General features: G+C 44.3%; 1 protein-coding gene across 1 annotated transcript in view; it reads left to right on the forward strand.

Annotated features, from left to right (window-relative positions):
* The window catches only part of KLHL29 (kelch like family member 29), a 407,488-nt gene extending 394,185 nt beyond the window's left edge, over nt 1-13,303 (forward strand). Inside the window, exon 14 of the mRNA XM_050893282.1 lies at nt 12,536-13,303. Coding sequence (XP_050749239.1) covers nt 12,536-12,719 — 184 coding nt within the window. The 3' untranslated portion in view covers nt 12,720-13,303. The remainder of the gene's footprint in view (nt 1-12,535) is intronic.
* Nucleotides 13,304-22,659: the final 9,356 nt, after the last annotated feature.

A 22,659-nucleotide genomic window follows, 5' to 3' on the forward strand; every position in this document is an offset into this window, starting at 1 on the left:
AAGGGAGGTGTGTACCACCTGGGGTTTTCCTCGTCTCTTTTTTGTACGTGTTCAGGGACGCAGCATTTCCCAAAGTGCACTTCCAGGACCCTAGTATGGTTCACGTGCCTCCTCATGTTCAGGCGTGATGGGTTGCGGGGAGGGACATGTGTTGGGCTCCTCCAGTGACTACAGGAACACTGTTTTCCTCAGTTTGCAATGTGTAACCAGAGGATGATAAATACCCGCTGCAGGAGAGACCACCATAATGTGGAACATATTTTTGCTAACTAGCTAAAAGATCTTTGAAAGAAAAAGACTACTGAGTAAGCACCACACACTGATATTAATTATTATTTATTACGTGCTTTTGATTGCTCTTTGGGCTCGCTTCCCCGATCCCGGTCGCAGGTTTAACAAACTTCCCAAATTGGCTGACAAAAATAAAACTTGGCACCCATCGCAGGTACTGGCAGAACTTAAAGGCCTTTTAAAAAGTATTACATGGCTGTTACAGAAAGACGGTCTTGTTTCAGGCTTTATACAGTGCCAGCCCCTCACAGAGCAGATCCCCGCGCTGGGGACTGGCTGAGCTATCGGTTTCACAGGGAAAAGCCATCGCTGGTCCGCGAACGCTGCCGCGGCCGCTGGGTGAGGGTTTGCTATCGATGTCTAAGGCAGCGGCGTCTTGAGGCACAGAGCAAAACCAGGGCAGAGGGGTTGTGCTGGGCAAGCACCCAGGCAAAACACTGGCTGGGGTGGGAGGAATAGCAGCGATGGGGCAGCAGCTGGGCCCACAACGCACCCGCATCTCCCAAATCTTCAGCCAGCAGCTCTGCTCCTTGCCCCAGGGGTGTCCTTAGCCCCCATCCTATGGTTGAAAAACACCTCCATGTTTTAACTTGTTGCATTTAACCTTTCATTTTGGTGCAGATGAGAAAATTCCTTTTTAAGAAAGCATGCTCAGTTTTTCTCTTTTTGCTGTTTTTTTCTGGTTTTCTCCTTTTTTTCCCTTTCTTTTGTTAATTTAAGGCGCGCCCTCTCCTGGCTGCTGAAGCACATTTTGTTGTAAGGAAAGGGGTCTGAGCAGCCATCTCCATCCCGGGTGGCCGCAGCCGTGTGCGTCCTGTGCTAAGGACAGGTCTTCCTTGTCCCTCCGCTCTAGCAGGAGGCGAACTGGGATGAGGAGGAGCCTGCAGTGCTCAGACAGCTGCTAATGATATTCTTCTCCTGAAAACCAGAAATAAAGGGTACGATGCAACTCAGGATTAGAGCCCTAACCAGTAAAATGAAACATGAGGGACTTGTACATTTGATACGTTCCTGTATCTTCCCATAGAGAGGGAAGAACTGCTCTTTGAACATCTCTGTTTTGTAAAACATAACAAAAATCTGTTAATTAAGTATCTGGAATACACTACAAGAGAAATTGCATGGGTGATTTCAAGCAGGGGCTGTTGGTTGAGCATCTCACCTGAAAACTTCCCCGGGTTTCTAACGTGAAGGGATGCTTTGCTCTGCACCCTGCAGAAGGGAATCCAGTGGGGGACCTTGTGATGGACCAAGGAGAGTAAACCGGTGACCTAAATATTAGCTGCTGCTTAGGCACCGTAATAAACTGGCTTTGCTTAAGTAGAATATGACACCCATCAGTAAAAAGTAAGTTCAAACTTTTAAATGACATTTTTTCTAAAGCCTAAAGCAATAGTGGACTGGAAACCAACATTTATAGTGGGATAGTCACCGAAAAAAGGAATAGTTCAGTACATCCCATATGGATGCCAAAAAAGGCACAATTTCAAGAATTCTTAAATGTGCTGGGGAAAATCTTTCAGCCAAATGGAAATGTAAAACCTATGACAAAAACGAAATAAATCAGTATGTATGGAAATAGGGAAGATGGGAGGTTAGCAGTAACAAATAGGTTACAAACTGGCTGCTGCTACAGGAGGCCGAGGGAATCAGTGAAGTACTAAGGGCTAACAGGAGTAAAAAGAAAGGCACTTTAAACCTTTTGGGATCAAATTTGTAATTTTAATCAGTTATAAAACCATTGCTGATGAGGCTGATGAGGTAGCAAAGTGTAACACAGACCGATCGGATGGATATTTCTCATCTGTATTTGGAAGGGAGCAAGAAGGTTTGCTTCCATATTCTGCTATGAGGGACCAAAAGCGGTCACTGTTGGCAGCAAGGAAAGATGTGAACTCAGAAATTAAGTTCTCAAATCAGGCAACCCAGCCGTCTTAGATGCAGGCGTCTTTAGAGAATTCGCTGAGAAGCTGATTGAACCGCTAATGTTGATTTTTAATAACTCTTACAGTTCAGGATGGATCAGGGCACTGCCAAAGTGTTTCCGTATTTTGAAAAGGTGAAAGGGAGAATTTTAGTGCAATTAATTTTGCAAAGTACCAACATCAGGCTAAGTGGTCTCACTTAGCCTCATGTTGGTCCTCTGCAAAATACCAGAGTGGTTAATTGGGAATTTCATCAACAAATAACTAGATGCAAATAATATAATGAACAGCAATCAATGCGCTTTCCTGGAAAATGGGTCTTGTTAAACCAACCTGTTGTCTTTTGCTTTTGGGGGGGGAAATTGGGTTCTTTGTTTTGGTTTTTAATAAAACACGCCTGGCTGCTAAAGACAACTGTGATGCTATAATACACTGCGATTTCTCCAAGGTATTTGGCTGGTATTATGTGGAATTAACAAGGCACACATTAGAGAGATTAAATCTGCTTCACTGACAGATCTCAAAATGTAGTTGTTAATGAGAAGATATCATTGAGCAAGGCCATCGGTAGCAAGCATTGATTCTTCTTCAACGCTATTTAATATATCTACCAACAATCCAGGTAATAGAAAATCTCCCCTTGTAAAGGCTGCAGGTGGCATAACACTTGGTGGGTAAAAAATATTACAGAAGGAGCTATTTTAGCCAGTTATCTGCATGTCTCAGTTAGACGGTCTCAAGCTAGCAGCGGTATTTTAAATGCAAGAAGTAATACATGGAGGAAGCACAATCGCAGGCTGTACCTGCATAGCAGCTCTTCTTCTCTTAGAAAGTCAGGCACTCAGAGGAGGACATAAAGGAGGCCACTCAGAGCTACACAACATGAGCTCTCATCGCAATGCGGTGGATAAAAGGTCAATGCAATATTGGATATATAATATAAGCCCTAACACTGAAATGAAAACAAATTGAAGCTGGGAATACAGAGTGCTGCTGCATACGGCGTTGGCAAGATGAATGCAGGTCTTGGGTCCAAGCATCAACATGTGGAAATATCAGCAGAATTTCAAAGGGAAGCTGCAAAAATGACCCCGGGTTGCAAATCAAATCTTTGACATGAAATTTAAGGAGTTTATCAAAGAAAGGCTGAGAGGTGACTTGATCACTGGGAGCAAGTGGGAAAGCTTTCAGTCTCGCAGACAAAGGCATAGCAGGTTACGAGGGCTAGAAAGTCAAGTTACACATCTCAGCCTTGAAGTGAGGCACTTTCCCAACAGCAAGGATAATTAAACAGCGAACCAGCAAGGGAGGGGGCGAACTCACCAACACTCGGTGTTTTTAAGAGAAGATTAGATATGTTTCCAAGAGAGATGCTGCCTGGGGAAAAGTCCATGGCCTGCATATACACAAGCTCAGATTAACTAAGCACAGAGATCCCTTCTGACCTTAGTCTATGAATCTATAAATTCCTCATTCCACTCATTAGCATGGATCACAAAAAACACGGTTTAAAAGCAGCAACATAAACAACTTAAAAATTAACTGCATGCTATTGATCTCCTCTCACCGGGAATCACTCAATACCGAATTTGCTGGGAAAAATCTTGACCGCATCGCTTTTATTTTTATCAGCACTGTTTCTGCATGTTAGTGACTAGGGAGCGTGATGGCTTCGAGCACGGGGAAAAGAAATGTGTGTTACATTCCCCGCGTGTCAAAAATTAAAGGTCCATTCAAATGGTTTTAATATCAAGTTAAATTACTTTTAATGAAAAACGAAAAATAAGTGGTTCAGGTCTCCAGCTCACAATCAACAGAAGAGCAAATTGAGCATCATTTTCAGATTAAGCCTGGCCTGATGGAAGTCAATAAGAAATTCGTGTTGACCTAGAATTAACCCTTTGAGGGATGGTGCCAAGTGGGCAAAGAGTAATAATATGCCTGAAGCATTGTAAAATTCACTGAGAGTTCACATGCAGGTCTTGAACGTCTTCCACGCGACATGTGAGGGTGAGGGAAATACTTGACATTTCCCAAACATCAGGCAAGTGTGTCCTGTTTGCCACATGGACCCCGTCTTGGTTTGGCAGCTCCAAGTTTGCGGGATCTTTGGAGGCGGTGACGGCAGACAGCAGCCGACGGGGATGAAGAGCTGAGATGATCACACCTTGCTCTGCTGGACACCTCTCTCCAGAAAGAGTTGCAAAGACATGGCTCCCCTCCGGCGCTGGCAAGTCCTCCCTTTGCAGGCAGGCTCCCTCCCTTCCCGCCATGCCCTTCAAGGGTTTATTTTTCCATGAGCAAAAAGAATACCGAATGTGTTTCTTTGCATGATTAAAAATTCCATATTCTGCTTGCTTAGGATGCAGGCAGCGTGCAAACAGGCGTGTGCTACAAAGAGCCTCCACGAGCGGCAGCGTGATGGTGCCAGCAATAATTCCAGAGCAGCTAATTTAGTACCAGGAATTCCCAACAGACACCAGAAAAGCATTTTCTTCCTCCTCCTCTGACTGTTAACCAGTAAGATTTATTAGATGGTTCTGCCGAATGGAAATCTTTAATAAAACTTCGACTCGGGCTGAACAGCACAAAAACAGGGTCAGTTTGTGGATTTTTTTTCTTTTTTTTCCCCTCTTCTTTTTAAATAAGCCCTTGTTCTTGAACAGCGAAGCATGGTGACTCCTGTGCGTAACTACTAGGCATTGCTAATGTACGGCACTAGCCACAGACTCCCCCAGCTGATTCCTTTCCGCATTGCAAAGCTCATGGTAACTCCAGGCACTGGTAGGGGTTAGAGCACAGCTTGTTTGGATGGATATTCCCAGGTGAAGCTATTACGGAGCACGGTTCCTTAATGGCCGCGCACTTCTCGAGCCCGCAGACGTAAAGGCTGGTCTGTTCAGCAGGCAGCATTTGCAGCTGGAAATGCCTGTGGTCCAGAAGGGAAAACCAAAATCTTCCAGCATATCTGGAAGCAGACCTGTGGCTGGGACTATGCTCCACAGTCAGCGGATGAGAACTGCCGCACGAGACTAATAGCAATAATTTCTGTAGCAGTTGATGACATGAAGGATTTTGGTGTGCATTAAAGCGTAACTGATACAGACAGAGCACTCGGGCCGTTACTGATGTGCGACGGACTTTGGAATAAAACACTGCTGTTTTTCAGCAACAAGTAACAATGCCACATGACGGTTTTGGATCATTAGCAAGGCAAAGTGCTCGCAGAGTAGGGGAGAATATAACTGGAGCTTGGCCAAAACACCCACACTAATAATCCCGCTCCAAGAAGTGGCATGATATCCTCCTAATTGACCATGACTAATCTGGACCTTCATTTATCCACCTCATTGTAAAGATGACACCTCTGGCAGCACAACACAGCCACCCGAGCCCGAGCCCTCTCAAACATAACAACCTGGCTGCCAACCTGGCCGCAAACAACCGCGCAGGTTGTCAGCACCGCTACTCAGGATGACGCTTTGGCACCCTGAGCTCCACCACCCGCGGAGACGGCAGCAATGCCTTTCACTTCGGCGTTGCAAACCACCGCGCAGGTTTCACTAAAAGGGCCCCGGTTTAAGCAAAAGCTTGAGGGGCGCTTGCAGCTCTGCCTAGCGCCGCACAGAGCCGCTTCCCGCAGTAGCTGGTACCCTGCAGGCTTCTCTTACCCTAGCGGTAACTCCACCCAGCTGACGAGCATCGTTCAGTTCCACCTCCAGTAAAGCCCTCCTGAAATCTTAGGGCAGGAAGGAAATTCATCCACTAATAAAAGCAGGGATTTTTTTCTTCTTTTAAGCAGATTCTGTGTCTATCTAACTGATAATATTTAATAATGTTTATGGAACTGCTCCAAATAAATTAGCGAGTGTGCATGCATGCATAGTGAGGAGGCAGAGGAGCTTGCTTTGTGGCCTCAGAAGATACTAAGTTTCAAGGAGTCAAAACAACACACTAATTCAGCCACTTCAAATCCTTTACAACCCCAGACATTACAAGACAGGATTTTTTTTAAATTATTTTTTAACATTTCCTGATAAGGCTGATGTTATCTTTAGGACTAAGCAGGAAATTTTAAAATAATAATAATAAGCAAAATTAACAAACTTGCTGGCAGTCCCGCTGCTTGGTGCTACGTCTAGCCATCACAACTGGGAGAGGGAAGGGCTGGAGCAGGAGTTCCCAGGCATTTGGCTCTCAAACACTGCAGAAGAGAGGCGCTAACATCCTCCGCATTGGGTTGCTTCCAAATTACTGCCCATCAGGAGACTTTCACTATAAGATGCTTTTGAATGAAAAGTGGAGGATCCATAACACTCTTGGTGGGAAGGTGGCCACCAAGCAAATGGCAGCTGAGCTGCCTGTCATGGTTTAACCCCAGCCGGCAACTAAGCACCACCCAGCCGCTTGCTCTCGCCTCCCCGGTGGGATGGGGGAGAGGATCGGAAGAGTAAAAGTGAGAGAACTCATGGGTTGGGATAAAGACAGTTTAGTAGGTAAAGCAAAAGCCGCACATGCAAGCAAAGCAAAACAAGGAATTCATTCACCACTTCCCATCGGCAGGCAGGTGTTCAGCCATCTCCAGGAAAGCAGGGCTCCATCATGCATAACGGTTACTTGGGAAGACAAACACCATCACCCCGAATGTCCCCCCTTCCTTCTTCTTCCCCCAGCTTTATATGCTGAGCATGACATCATCTGGTATGGAATATCCCTTTGGTCAGTTGGGGTCAGCTGTCCCGGCTGTGTCCCCTCCCAACTTCTTGTGCACCCCCAGCCTGCTCACTGGTGGGGTGGGGTGAGAAGCAGAAAAGGCCTCAACTTTGTGTAAGCACTGCTCAGCAGTAATGAAAACATCTCTGTATTATCAACCCTGTTTTCAGCACAAATCCAAAACACAGCCCCATACTAGCTACTGTGAAGAAAATTAACTCTATCCCAGCCAAAACCAGCACACTGCCTGAGCAGGGCCCCAGCTGAAAGCACCGTCAACTCATGTGTGCTGAGCCCTGGCGCTCCACGCCTGAGCTGGAGCGCAGGTAGGTTTGCTCACATTAAAAAAGTGATTAAAAAAGTTAATTAAAAAGCATTGCAAAGTCAAATGCAGCAACAAAGGCAAATCAGATCCTGGGCTGCATCTGCAGGGGAATGAGTAGCAGAGTTAGAGATGTCATCATCCCACTCTACTCAGCACTTGTCAGGCCATACCAGGAGTACTGTGTCCACTTCTGGTCCCCACAACTCAAAAAAGACATGGACTGGAGAGGGTCCAGAGGAGGGCCACGAAGATGATCAAAGGGCTGGAGAACCTGTGTTATGAGGAAAGACTGAAGGAGTTAGGTCTCTTCTCCCTGGAGAAGGCTCAGGGGGAACCTCACAGAGTATTCCAGCACTTAAAGGGTGGCTACAAGGAGGACAGAGGCCTCATCTTCACAAGGAGCCACATGGAGAAGACAAGGGGCAACGGGTGCAAGTTGCACCAGGAGAGGTTTCATCTTGATATAAGAATTTTTTACAGTGAGAACAATCATCCACTGGAACAAGCTCCTCAGGGACATGCTAGAGTCCCCATCACTGGAGATTTTCAAGATGCAATTGGACAGGGTGCTAAATAATCTTATCTAGTGTCCCTTCCCCATGAAAGATTGGACCAGATGATCTTTCGAGGTCCTTCCAACTTGGGCTGTTCTATGATTTTATGACGGACAAGGCGAATCATTGAATCAAGTCCTTTAATGGCCAGCTGTCAGACAGGGATCTTCTCTGCCACCTCTTTGCTCAGGCTGGGGAAGGACTGCAAGGTGGATAGGCAGAGAAGAGATTTAAAGGGTGTTTAGATTACACAAGCACTCCAACCATGGACAGCCAGGTCCCCCCCAGCCCTTGGTGCACCTCAGCCTCGGGATTTTCTTAGGAGCGTGATTCATAGCTTCGTGGAGGTCAGCAGATGGACCGGACTAGCAGTGGCAATGTCGGGGGATAGTCACAGCATGATCCTCTGACACTGCTCATGGTTCAGACACTGCTCATGGTTCAGGCAATGAAGGATGCCCTGGCACCTCGGGTGAATCAGCTGCAGGGCTATAGGTGAAGCCTCTCTAGTAAACAGCAGTAATTACCTGGGGAGTATAAAGCAGGGTCGTTAGCCTGTCGGGTAATAACTTGCAAAATGCTGAAATGTATTTTCCTGGAAGGAGTGGATGAAGTGACCTCCACTTTGATGCTGATTACCTTCACCACGGGCATGCTGCTGGAGAGATGGAGGTCCAGCTGCTCCTTAGCTGGGGAGGTCGCTGCCCCCGAAGCTGCCAGAGGGTTTGCATCCCCACAGCAAGGCTCTGCGGCGCGGAGCTTCCTTCCTTCCCAGGTTCTGACAGCCTGTAATCATTTTATCTCTCAGGATTAATGGCACCGAGCAATAAACTCGCATCCTAATTATTGTAATTATTTCTTTCTTTGTACGTCAGCCTTGGTAACGATGTTTTTACAGCTGATGGGATGGAAGGGAGGGGAGAAAAGAAATATTGTCACAGTAATGAAGAAAGAGCAATGAGCATACTCCTTTCCACTCACTTTCCTCAAGGTTTTAGAGCCCACTTGAGTTTCCTATTCCCTAACGTCCCAGAAATTAGCAATGATTGTCCCAATACTGCAAAGTAGCAGCAATCTTGGACTAAATTCCTAATTGATCTTAAGTACCTACCTGCCACTTTAGCCCCAGAGATGCCTGAATGTCTCCAAAGTCCCCTGCACACATAAGTACCCGCTGCGTACTTAGAACTGCCGATTTCTTGATAGCAGGAGCAGCTCACTGTTTTTCTTAACCTCCGGCATGACTCACAAGCTAAGCGTTATGCCAGTCTTATCTATGGGAATTGCATACGGAGGGGACAGAAGCTACTCTAATCACCATTTAAAATTCATACAGTCTTTCAGAGGGTGGAATTCAGCATCCATTTCTTCCCCCATGCATTAGCACCATGATGGGAGGCTACAGCATTGAGCTGCTTGTCCCAGCCACTGGGCAGGAATTTCTTTCAGTGCTGTAGCCCAGGTGCTGGAGAACAAGAGCAACATTTGCCCACCTGCTGTAACCCCTAATCCAGAGCATGGGCTGGGGAGGAACCCGGACCCAGATCATTTCGGGAAGGTGTGCTTGGCTACTCAGCTGCTCTACGGTGGCAGCAGCTCTGGCTTAGACTAGCTGCTGCTAAACATGCCACGGAGGAGACTTTACTAGAAGAAATGTGGGCAGCTGAGATACTACGCAGGAATTTGTAAAGCACCCACGTCCCTGTTCAGAGACCTAGCACTAGATACCCAAGGGGATGCCGGGCACTTAAGGCCAGACTTCAGCTATGCAGCACACAGCCAGCTAGGAAGGGCTGGTGGTTGCTTGGCTCCTGTTCCCAGGGTCACCTACAGGTCTCCGCACAGAATCCTCCCTCTGTCCGTCCCATTCTTCCCATCCAGATCAAAAGCTGCGTGCAGAGCAGTCTCATCGGGTAACGAGCAGTAAGTATTAGACAGGCGCCGTGTGTACGCGGTAGCAGCCACTAAGGTCCTCTCCTATGCTGGTGTGAGGTGCTGTCATCTACACTAGCATGTCCACGCCAGTAAATTAAAACTTAGCTGAGGCCATTCATGGGCACTGGACCTTGGTCATCAACACTGATGGAACCAGGCCCAGGCTCCATGCTCCACACTAGTATTTCTTTTAATTGTCCGTTATTGATAGTTCTGCAGCCAGATCTTTCTTGGGGATCTTTTCTTTGTTTGGGAGTTTGTTTGGTTTTTCCCACTTCACCAAACAAAATTGCTAAATGAACCCATTTGCTTTTTGGTTTTTGGTCAAGCTTTGTGTAGGGGTACTTTTTGAATGACTGATCAGCATTTCATTAGAGAACCAAGGCAGCAAAGCTGCTCTGTACCGCGGTCCACCTCTGGCATTGGTCCCTCTTCCACCTGGCACATCCCAAACCATATCCCAATTCAAATACGCTTCCATCTCCTTCAGCTTCACTATTAAGAATAAAAAGTGAAACAGAAACAGCAACCACTACCCTATGACCTCATTTCTAAACTCTCATCCTGCTGTTCTCAGCAGCCCCTCCACCACATCAGGACTGTTTCAGCATGGGGTAGGACCATCCTCCCCTGCTCCTCATGCCATATTTTGCAAGCTGTAATTCCCAGCCTGTCTTGCTTTTAAATAGTAACTTGTTCCAGTACAGAGATGGGCTTCCCACCCCCCAGCTAATATCTTGAGTCCTAAACTGCGGTTTAATTTGCACATTTGTCTGATTTACTGCATCGGCTGGTCCCGCCACCTCTGCTCCCTCCTGGCCATAGGGACCTCAGCCCTGGCAGGAGTCCCTGCCGGGCAGTGCCTCTCTGCCGCCAGCTCCAGCTCCTTCAGAGGTGGGCTCATTCTCTTTCAGAGCCATCTTTCACAATGACACTTGCTTTACTCAAGTCCTTGTTCTTCCCCATTTCTCCCCGACGTTTCAAAAATAATTACCAGTGGTTCAGTAAGTTCATTAGCAAACTCCCTTAGGACCCTGGGCTGTGTATCATCCAGCCCTGCTGATTTGTGGATAGGCTCTAATCAAGTGTTTCAAGTCAGTCTCTCCTCCCTCCTCCTTTCAGATTAACAGTTATTTTGACAAGATTCTCATTATTTCCTATTTCCTGGCGGTACCCAGGGACTAGGCTTATTTGAGTCCTCACTGTTGTCATTGTGGGTTTATTTTTAACCTCAGGCTCTGCTTCTCCGCAAGGACATCAGAGTTTTGTGTTCTTCAGAAACACGTGGCTTTGTCGGTGCCATTTTAGTCTCAGTTCATCCTGGGTCTTCCAGCGCTATCTTTTGCCTTTATCACTTTTTATCCTCCTCCTTCTTCATGCTGCTCCAAAATTAGCCAGAAGAAATGACTGTGCTTTTACCAAGTCTATGGGGTTACTACCCTTCTCCACCTTCTTAGATCTAGGCCACCTTCTTAGATCTAGGCCACCTTCTTAGCTGCAATCAATTTCTCATCTTCCCCTCCCTCTTTTTCTCCGTGCTGTCTTCTGGTGTGTACGCACTCTCCAAGTCTCCATTTTCCTTCCCAACACAACCATCCACTGGCTGCTCTTGGAAGGGACCCAACCACCAGAAAACCTCTTGGAGGGGACCCCAACCACCAGAAAAGCCACCGCCAACCCCATCCAGCTTAACAACATCTTTAAATGTTGGGGGGCAAACTCAGGCTTCCCGGCAGATGAAGAGCAGAGCTGCCCCCGCTTTTGGGTTCCCCCGCACAGTGGGAAGGCAGCACGGAGAACACGGCAGCCCTGCATTGGCTTTTCCCGCCCAGCTGCCTGCTGCCTCCGTCGTCCTTCTGCCCTTTCCAAATACACACACAGGAGCCCAGCCCCTCGTTGTCCGTCTTCGTTAGCCCAAAGCGAGTGTCATGCCCTGCACACGATTGCTGGAGAGGCTGAGGGGTTAAGTGGAAGGAGGAGGAAGAGATGAGGCCGAAGGGCAATTTTTCTTTCAAATACCTTCCACACCTGTGCACCTTCCCTCCTGTCAAGAGCCTACAGACCACAGGATTAGCCCAGCCTCATTATCCTTGATTTGCAAGAGATGTCTGAAGTTGAACACTTTCATTTTAAAAAAGCAGTAAGGTTTTTTGTCTTCTTTAGATGCCAACATATAGCTCCCCTGCCAGTCCCTCACTCGCGTCCCAGCCATCAGATTCGTGTGCCCCGGGTTGGCTTTCCACTTGACACCACTGCTCCTGGGTGTGCAAGGAGGACAAGTCAGCAGGAGCTCCAGGCTCCTGCACCAGAGCACGACCATGGAAGGGGCTGAAGCAACAGAGCATTTTTTTGGAGGTTTTTTCCCCCGCTTTGCAGCGTTCCTTGATAATTAGAGGAGTAACTTGAAGCAAGGGTTTATTCCAACCGAGGCAGCAGGGACCTCGAATTGCTTGGATTGCTTTTGCGTGTGCATGGTGTTAGAGAGACGCGTCGTCCTGCTACATTTGCTGCAGATCCCATGTGTGGGCTGGAGAAGCATCTTACTTGGACTAATTTCTGTTGTTTAACTTAGAGACAACGTTTACCTACCTGGCAGGACCACAGAAAGCATTAATGTGGGGGAGAGAAAGGGAGAAGGAAGAGAAATGCCCACACAGCTTTATATAGATAAGAATAAAAGATGCATTCATCATTTACCCCTTGTTACGAAAAGACTGGGTTTGTTTTAAGCCTAAAAAGAAAATTGTTGGGTAAGAAGACTAACTAAAACTTTCTTTTTTTTAAAAATACAGCGCTGTGGTTCTGGATGGAAAAATTTATGCCACTGGTGGGATCGTTAGCAGCGAAGGACCTGCCCTGGGAAACATGGAAGCCTACGACCCTAAAACAAATACGTGGACACTTCTGCCAAATATGCCCTGCCCTGTTTTTCGACACGGCTGCGTAGTAATCAAGAAGTACATTCAGAGCGGCTGACGTTACCCAGGAGTTGGATGGAGAACTGTTTGTACCTGTGGAAAGCAGGCAAGAAGAATACTACTACTTAAGAAACAAAAGCAGCAAAGCCAGCCAGTGAACATATTGCTCTAAAGTCTTGAATAGTGTCTACATTGAATGTAGAAAAATCATCCTCACCTTTTGGTGAACAAGGAGCAGAGAGCTCCGTGCTATGTAAGATATTGTAACTTAATAATACAAGGGTGTCACTAGATGTTATAGTGGCACTTGTTCTGGACGTCGGCTTTTGGTCAACCCAGGTGCAATAGAATTTCACATATTTTTTAAGCTGGGGAAGAGAGGAAAAAAAATAATCTGCATTTTACTTTAGAGCTCAAGCTTGATTCTTAAAATAACCATGCAGATTAGTTTTACTATTACACTTTAGGCATCAGTCTATTTGAAAGGTCAAAGTGTCCTTACCACTTTGATTCCTCGATTTGTTTTTAACAAATACATGCTTTTCAATACCAATGACTGAGAGAAATCTTGTGTGACAGATGGCTTACATTGATGTCAGTCTTCCATCAGATCAGACGAATCTTTCAGTCCTCTAGAGCAGAGCCCAGAAGGGGGGTGAGGTGGGGACTGGGGAGAAGAAGAATAGCCATTGGTAATAAATTCCATGTAAAACGATGGGAAAAAAAGGTCTGTTGGGCTGGATGAGTTTCTGCTCCCGGTGATACTTGTGTGGGCACGTGTGGCCATGCCCACGGGTGGGGGGGGGTGCTTCTAAACCTTTTCCTCCCGGTTTCTGCTGATGAGCGAACTTGGCAGTGCTCGACTCATGTAATGCAAAACAAAAACGGTTTCGGTTCCAGAGGCATTCTCCTGATAAACCCGCTCTTCACTTCTGATTGGGATCACGTTAAAACACACAGCGTAGTGCGGGATTTCCACGTCTTCATCAAATGGAGAAGATGCCTCCTGTCGTGGCTACGCACTCAGTTTTGGCTCTCAACAAAAATTCCTTATGTTGGGATATACGCCACTATCTTTTATGTAAAGTCTGAGAAGTTTTTTTTTTTTACTTTATTTTTCAAGTTTCCCCATAGGTGTGGAAACCTTATACTTCTCTTATTTACAGATTTTAAACACACAAGTTTAAATCCCATGGTAGAAAAACGCATAGACTTAAGCCCAGTATAAGAGACTTAAAATGATTACTATGTAGAGTTGTAAGTATATGCACAGCACAGGGGTTATATTTTTATATATATTAAAATATTGTCTATCCAGAGAGCATTGTGATGTGGAAATTCTTTATAAATTTATACATAAAAGGATCAAATGGGAGATGGACCGGGTAACATAGAGGGGGCAGGGGAAAGAATCTTAAAACTCACAAGTTGGAAGTAACCCCAAGCTAAGGATTGTCTCATTTCTTTCCGAGGGAAAAAAGTTGCCATACTTGCCTTTGCAGACTCAAATCCCAAATGCCATGCCAGTAATTCAAGAAGGAGGGTCCTATACAGGGCATGGGTGAGATCTTACAGTCAATATCTAGTTGAATTTCATACCAAATACGCTAGCCTTTTTATACAGAGGGAGGTCTGCCTACAGCTTTGGGGAAATCAATGCAGATGGTTAGCTAATCATCTTATTTTATTAATAATCGTTTATAAAATAAAAGAAAAAAATGAAATTTGTATCTTGCAGTATTTAAAGTGCTCAAGTCAGCTGAGTCAAGCTATAGGGTGACTCAAGTCTCTCATTTTGACAGTGAGGTTCCAGCCTTTGTTATGCAGTTGTTTTATTTATTCTTTAAAGAAAAAAAAATAATAAGCACAACAAAATTATATACTAGTATGTCATTTAAAGTATTTATGTCAAACAGGGTGCAAGTGTGAACCTAAAGATTGGAGCACAAGTTTCTAACTGCCTGGGGCAGGACTAATTTTAGTGTTGGTGTGTGTCTGCCTCCAAAGGAGGTGCTACCTGTCAACAAGACCTAAACACATTCAACATTTCCAATTTAGCTTATTTCTTCATTTCTCACACTGGAACAAAACTGGCTATTTCTGTGAATAATATTAAAAACAGGGTTATCTGTAATGGTATTGTATATAGTTTATGTTTACTGTTAAGTTCTTGTTATATTATAATAAATATATTTATAGATCTAGATTCAGCATCCAGATTGGATTAATTGTGTCACAACTGAACAACACTGCGTGAACGGTGACTTCAGGTTTCATCCCAGCCATGGCTGAAAACGTGTTCATTCCACCCAGCTAGTTTCTCTTGCAAATCCAAAAATGTATTGCTAGTATTGAAATGCTCAGTAGCTTCCAAAGTACTTCCATTCTCCTTTCCGAAAAAATTATTAGAAGTGATTTTGGATTTTATTCATTTTTTTCCAAACTTACTATCGAGTAAAGAACAAAAGGGCTCAAGATAGTTAGGAGACTACCTTGAAAAAAACACTGATAAACAGCTTTTCTTTTGTTTTGTTGTAAATGAAAGTTAGGATTTGTACTGCACTGCTGCTGCGATGTCCAAAAGATGAAAGCCACTTTTGCCCTGTGGTCAAAATTCCTCCGTATCCAGAGTGGGAGCTCGGTAACTCACTGGCTACATCTTTCAGAGAGCACTTAAGTGCAGCCGTTCATGGTTTCTTTCATGTTTCATTAGGGTCTCATCTGGTAGTTGTAAAACTGGGTATGGAACAAAGCGGAGCCAAATATAACTAGTCTCAAATACCACCGCAGTGGAACATTTCAGCTGGATCTTAGGAGGCAATATCTGTTCTACACATTAACAGGAAGAATCTAACATATATTGAAATTGTCTCCGGTTCTTACAGAGTACATCTACGCAAGTATTTAAGAGCACGAACCGCAGTTCTTAAACATTTTAGTTTAGGCTTAGCGGCTCAGGTTGAACAGCCTGTGAAGATTACTAAAAGCCTTGCAATTCAATATTACACAACCATGCTGCAATAATCCAGACCAAGTGGAATGAGTTGCCAACCTTTTCATCAACGCTCTGCAAAGATCTCTTACTCAGCACTAGTCAATAATACTTGGTAGGATGAACAAGACACAGGCTCTTTGCTTTACTTGTATGTGGAAATTATTTTAGTTCCCCTCCGGGAAGCCGGCTGAGCACTTTTGCCAAATGAATCATGTGCACATATCTGCTCAGATTTTTCTTCTTAAAAGCTTTAAGAAATTCAGGGGACAGGCTGGCTCAGCAGCCTGGTAATGATAAAAACTCTTTTGTTCGCTGGTTTGACTCTCCCCTGGCTCACCTGGGAAGGAGAGCGATCTCCAAATGGGGCTGTTCACTGCGTTCAGGTAATCACCTACCCCTGACAATTTACACGTCATCCACCTTTCTCCTGTCGTTTCATCTAGTGGCAAACACACTGTACTAATAAAACCTCAGCAACCCCACCTTTTAATTAGCTGCAGCTAGGTGTTAAGGCTGAGCTTAGCGCAGGGCAATTGGAGCAAGCTACTTGGAGCATTCGTTACACTTCAGCTTGCCCTCAGTGGAGTCCAGACAAACTGACCGCCAGCACGAGCACCCACTTTCCGCAGCTGCAGGGATTTAGCTAGGAGAGGAGCCGCAGCCTGCACTCCTGCCTGACTTCACAAGCACCGTTATGTTTAATCAGCAGAGACGGCAAAGGCACAAACTGCTTCAAGTACTTACCCACCCACCTGGCTTCTCGGGAAGACTCTCTCTGAAAAAACTGGAACCGATCCCGAAGCTTTTCTCCACTGTCTTGAATGCAAGGGCAAGGCCTCAGAACCATAGTGCCTCCCCATCACCAAAGGAAAAAGGTGACTTAATATAATATAATGGGGGATAAACCTACAACCAGTGTATGCAGTCAAGTCCTGGCAGGCTGCAACCCGTTGCCAGGTCCCTATGAAGACGCTGACTCTGTATCCACTTTGACATTTTTACAACTTGTCATGCTAATGCAAGCTTTTTAACTTGGATAAGACCCTTAAGCTCACCCCTTAATGCTCCCTTTCCCATTTCAAGTCGGCTCAAAAACAGGAGCTGAAACGTGCTTTCGGCTGAAGCAGAGATGCCAGCACGTACAGAAAGGCAGCAGTAAGTTCCCATTGTCGGCGAGTGTTCTGGGTTGATAACTTTAGACTGCAGAAAAAGCCAGAAAGAAAAGAGTCTGGAGGGAAGCAGATGGATGTGTCTCAGGCACAGCACACATTACATTAAGCTGGACAGCGATACCAGAACAGAAACACCATTTCTCCTCCGAAAAGCCAATCTGTTTGAGGCATGATTAAACACTCGCTGAGGTTAGAATTCGTGAAAGCAAGAGCTGCCATCACGGGCTCCTTCGCCGAGCTGCGCAAGCACGACAAGCAGGCCAGCACGCTCTCCCAACTGCTGGACGCCGGAAGCAAAGAAGGAAGCGGCAGACTACCTGAAAAACAACTCTCCCTTTGCCAGTCACCGGTGGTTTTTCTTTTGATAACACACACTACTTTCAGTAATTCCTGTTCAGCTAGCAGATTTCTTAAAGAGTAACAAATTGCAATTTTCTTTACCTAAACAAATTCTACTTCAATCGGTAGCAGCTTTACACACAGAATTAAATGTTTTGGCTCAGTTACTACCTGGGAGAAGGAAGCTCCAGTGCTGTCATCAAGCCAAATCCACCTCTGAATTTTTCATTAGTGGTGGTCTATACAATGAAGGTTTGAAAGGCTGCCTGCTGGTTTTAATTTCATCATCTGTTATTTTTTAACAGCATTCTCTTTTCCTTTGGAGTTCATATCCCAGATCTTACCCAGCAAGATTCATACTGGCAACGGTATCAAACTCTTTCACAACCTGTCCAGAGAACAGCACCAGTTACCCAGGTTTTTTAATAGCTTGACAGGCAACTTCAGCATGTAACTTGTAAGCAAATTAATACAGAACTAGGAATTGTGATGACAGCTGGGGCTAAGCTGAAGACCGCTTAAAGTCATGCCTCGCACCACAGGCAATACACACACCTTCTCCGTCATCCAGCATCAGTGACCTTTTCTCACGTTTTTGTGGGTAAAGAGCAGACACCTAACTAAGGTCACCGGTGACACTCCCACCTAAGCTTCAGATTCCCACCTCATTAAAAAAATATATATGTTTATAAAAACAATAGCTGTTACAGGTAGAAAGGAACCAACTCCTCTCCACATCTTGGGAACTTAAACAAAGCAGTCCCTAATCTGTAATACAACGTCCTTGTGCTGATGGACGGCATCAGAGTAAGGATCAATGAATTGAATAGTGAAGGTGACGCACCAAATGCTTTATGCTCTACCAGAAACACTGTCCCTCCACTCAAGTAAAAATGATCAGCTCTCGCAAAGCAAGCCTAAATTTCCAATCCCACTGGAATTCCTGCAGCCACTCTGTTTCCACTAAAAGAGATCATCTTTTAATAAGTTATTTAATTTCGTGTCCAGTGAATGCAGTGCTGCATTACTTGTTGACACCAAGTGCAATTTTACCTGCTTCAGTTTATGCCCAGCTTTTCTGCAAGCTGCCTGTTTATGTACTGGAACATATAAACGCCACACACAGCCTTTCCAGGGAAAATGAAGAGTGGAAATGTGGCAGGGAGTGCTTGGGAACAGCTCACATTTCTGTTCTCTATTTGGCAACAGGTATCCCCTATGGGGATGAAGACGTCCAGACTGCGTACTATCTGGAGAGGATGTTAGACTTTCCCTAGTGGATAAGGGTTTTCAAATTCAGGAGGTAACCTAACACTCAGCCATCTCCAGAAAGCCCAGAAGTCTCCGCCCTGCCGACATTCATTTTTAATAACACGTGGGTATTTCAGAAAGAGTGCTGGTAATGTGACAGTTATCAAAAGGGCAAGTGAAATGACTGGGTAATTACAGGGCATTCACCTAACATCAATCCCAAGTAAAAATGGAAAGATGATATCTAACTAAACTGATCATGAATCAAAGAGATAAGAATAAATACGATGATTTTCTAGAAAACCAGCTGTATCACACAAACCTGATCTCATTCTCTGACAGGATTACACATTTGATTGATAAGGTAATAGATTTTCAACAGCATGTGACAAAATACTTCAACTTTCTCACTGTACAGTATTCAGACAGCAAATATTAAACAGGCTAAGAATAGGCAGATTAATTGAGGAATATCTAATCTGTTTGAGTAATTCTCAATTTGGTATTATCAGAGTGTTTCTAATGGGGGAATCCTCTTCTTCCAAAGTTCTTGAAGGAAAATGTTGACATAAATCACTATAGTGATGACATAGTCACAGACCTGTGGAAACAGAGATTAGCAGAGCAAAAGGTAACGAGGACCGACCAAGTCATACGTACTGTGCTGGCTCCTCCGGCTGGCTGGGACCACTAAAACAAAACTTCTTTTCATAAAGCTAAGCAGGACCCGAGAGAGGTGGGAATGAGGAAGGCTGACATTCAGGATGGAGAACACATTGTGAAAAGCTGCCAGCCTGAGAAGAGTCAAGCAACAAGAGCTCCCAGCCCAATTTCATGGCACAGAAGGACTAAATTGATCTTTGGATGTGTAAAAAGGGGAACAGTGGGTAGGCATCAGTGATTTTTAGCTCGATATATGGCACTGGTGGGACCAATGCTGGAATATCACATCAATTTCCTCTGTGAACAAATGTTTTAGAAGATGTTGAAAAATTGACCTACTGCAGAAAAGAACCACAAAATTGACTTAAAGGCTGGAGAAAATGCAGTGAAAGCTATAAAGAGCTCATTCTGCTCAGCAAAAAGACGACTGAGAGGCTACTTGATCACAGTGCATTAGTATCTTCATGGCGGGGAAAAAAAAAAATCTATGTATGAAGAGTCTAGAACATAAAGAGAAGACGAGAAGCAGAGCCTGGAAGTAGAAGTTGGACCAAAACAAATGAGGAGTAAGGCACGTGTTTCTACCCATAAGCTTAACCACTTGATGAAAAGCTCAAAGAGCAGGGTAGATGTACAACTCTGCAGATCAAGACTAGACACCTTTCTTGAAAAGACTGTTAAGCCATACAGAAGTCAGTAGACCCTGTGCACGCATGAGACAAATCATACGTGCCAGAGCATCAGATTCAAGTGTTTTCTGCTGACATTATTCTCCATGAATAAACCTGAATTTTTGTGACAAATCGCTAAACATTTAAATCATCATTAGGTGTCAGCTCATTTCCATTTCCAAAATTTATTCTCATATATTGAAAAGATTAACATTGTAAAATTTATGCTCGGCTTGTGCTTTCGTGGCTGTCCTCTGAATCTTGTGAAAAGGAAGCTTTTTATTTTAAAAAAAGCTTTCTGCCTTCGGGACATGCTTTAAATTTTAGAGCAAGACTCTGAAGCACTCTAACCCCAATATAAAGGCTAGACATCAATTTTAAACCAGTTACATCTCTGGTGCTTCATGAAAATGTAGTCTTACATGCTTCTATTTCCAATACTTAAAATGTCTACACAAAACAGTAATTTATTACTAAACTGATGTTAATAGTCACATACAACATGTGACTAAACACATTATATTTCCTTTCTCTCACTAAACCTTTTGTAATGCCACAGAGAATGCACTGGGCATCACTTCAATTCATTTCAGAATAATGTCCATTAGAAACCTAAAATAGATTGGCAATTTGTCCTTCCCTATCACCAAAATCAGGAATCACTGTTCTTCCAAGTAGCCTCCACATACAGAAGGGATTCTACAAGGTGTAACAAAGTCAGCAAGAGAACGTAAGACCTTTACGACAGAACTAGAGCTGGGGTTTTGGAGACGAGAATAGTTCCTTAACTAAAACAGCATTCTTTTCTTTCCCTCTACAGCAGAAAGACTCAATTTCTTAGCAAATTAATTTAGACTAAATTTCACATATTTTCTAGGATGAGTATTTTGGTCTCTGCTTTACTTCCTTTGCTGAAGAAGTGTTTCAAAGGGAACCCTTCTGAAATTTCCCCAAGTCCTTCCTTCCTCTCAATCCACATTGCCAAAGCTGACAGGTCATCTTCTACAGACTCCTACTTCCATACAGACACAGTCGAACATCTCTGGGTTACAGCACAATTCAAACTTTACATTGATGCAAAGGGGTTTTCATCACGATGTAATTCATCTCCACAAAAAACCAGGATGACAAATGGTGCGAGCATTCCCAGCAGCCATCCAGTCTCAGGGAGCTGTACGTTTCTCACGCGTACTCTGCCAAATTCCCAATCGCTGAGAGACAGAAGTAAACAAAACACGGAGAGGAATCCACCACAGCAGAACCAACTCAACTCCTGCAGCATGCCAACACACCCTAAGTGCTGCAGCACTGACACCCCAAATGCAGAGCCTGAACAACCTCCTCCTCTGCTCTCAACCTGCCCCACTCTTGCAACTGAAAGCGAGGAGCCTTCTCACACAGCTTAACTCCAGATTACCTTTTGCACCTGAAACTCGAAAGCAGCTTTATTCCAAATCAGCATCCACTATCAGCAAACCTTAATGCGGATGGCCATGTTTACACTAACATTCCGCTAAAAGTGGTGAATCCATTTTAAATCTTAGCAGCTTATCATATTTTTAAAGGAAAAGGATTTTCCCTACTATTAAAGTAAGGCTCAATATAGCATAACTCAAATGCATTCCTAAAATAAATGGAATTTAGTAGTAGTCACAGCCATTTACTAGCAGTGGGTTCAACTGAAATATACTCCCTATGCAAATGATCACACTGTAAAAAAATTACTCACCTAGAAATGGAATGAGGCTGAATTAATTAGTGTTAAAGTTTATAATCCCTCATTTTTACAAAATAGTTACATGACCACAAGTGATGCATAAAACAAAGAGAGGGGGGAAAAAAAAAGTGCTTGGCTTCATTAATCAGTTCATAAGTTTACTGATTTAGCTTGCAGAATTTATTCACATGCAGTGCTAGCTTAAAACCCCATATATTACAAGTCCAAATCCAAATCCTATCCAAGAACAAAAGGATCTCATTTTTAATTTATTTAAATAAATTATCTGAGGAGCTTAAAGGAGGAAACAGAGGCTGTGCAGCACTGCAAATTAAAGGAAATACGGGAAATTGCATTTCAAAACTACATTCAAGGCAGACACCAACAGCAGAAGGAAGCAGCGTTAAGCAGTGAACACTTGACAAATACGAGCGTTGCACAAGCTTCTACTAAGGCTTTATTCCCAACACGTGATGCAACCCAACTATTCCTCACTAATTCATGCTTTTGAAGCACCACTCGAAGTTCACTAAGTATTTTTACAAGAATCCTTTTGTCAATGCCCAAATAAAGCACAGTTTTGCCCCTTTTGACTGATTATTTTTACAGCCACTGTCAGAAATCAGGCCCGAAACTATTCTGTTAACATGGCCATCACCACTCCCGAAAGACGGAAACAGATACGCAAGACCTCATACCCTACATTCTTTATTCACAGACTGCAAACCCCTTGGATGGTGTCAAGTGTGGTGCTGGTATCCACAAGGCCATTCAGATCAAAACAACACATCTGACCATGCTGACACAAAATGAGCCTAGGCTCTCACTGATCAACTTCATTATTATATTTAAATAATAACTTATATAATAGATATTACATTTCATATCTAATTGTGCTTTCAGAGCTACATATAAAAGTGGAATCGAAGTCAGGCATGAAGTTAGTTATTACTACCCTCTTCCTCACCTAGCCTTTTGCCCAGGAGCCCTGTAGTTTAAGGTACGCAGAAAGGAAAAGAGGAAAATGAGCAGGTGTGGTTTATGTCCTACACCTCAAGAGAGGCCGTAACAGATCTACAGAACAGCTTCTCATGCTCTGTTCCACATTATATACATCACATGCGGTTTGTTAGCTCCAGATAAATTGTCAACGAGTAAGATGCGGGTTGATTCTTCACTTGCATAACCTC

The sequence above is a fragment of the Gymnogyps californianus genome, chromosome 3 (assembly GCF_018139145.2).
Source record: "Gymnogyps californianus isolate 813 chromosome 3, ASM1813914v2, whole genome shotgun sequence".
Classification (NCBI taxonomy): Eukaryota; Metazoa; Chordata; class Aves; order Accipitriformes; family Cathartidae; genus Gymnogyps; species Gymnogyps californianus.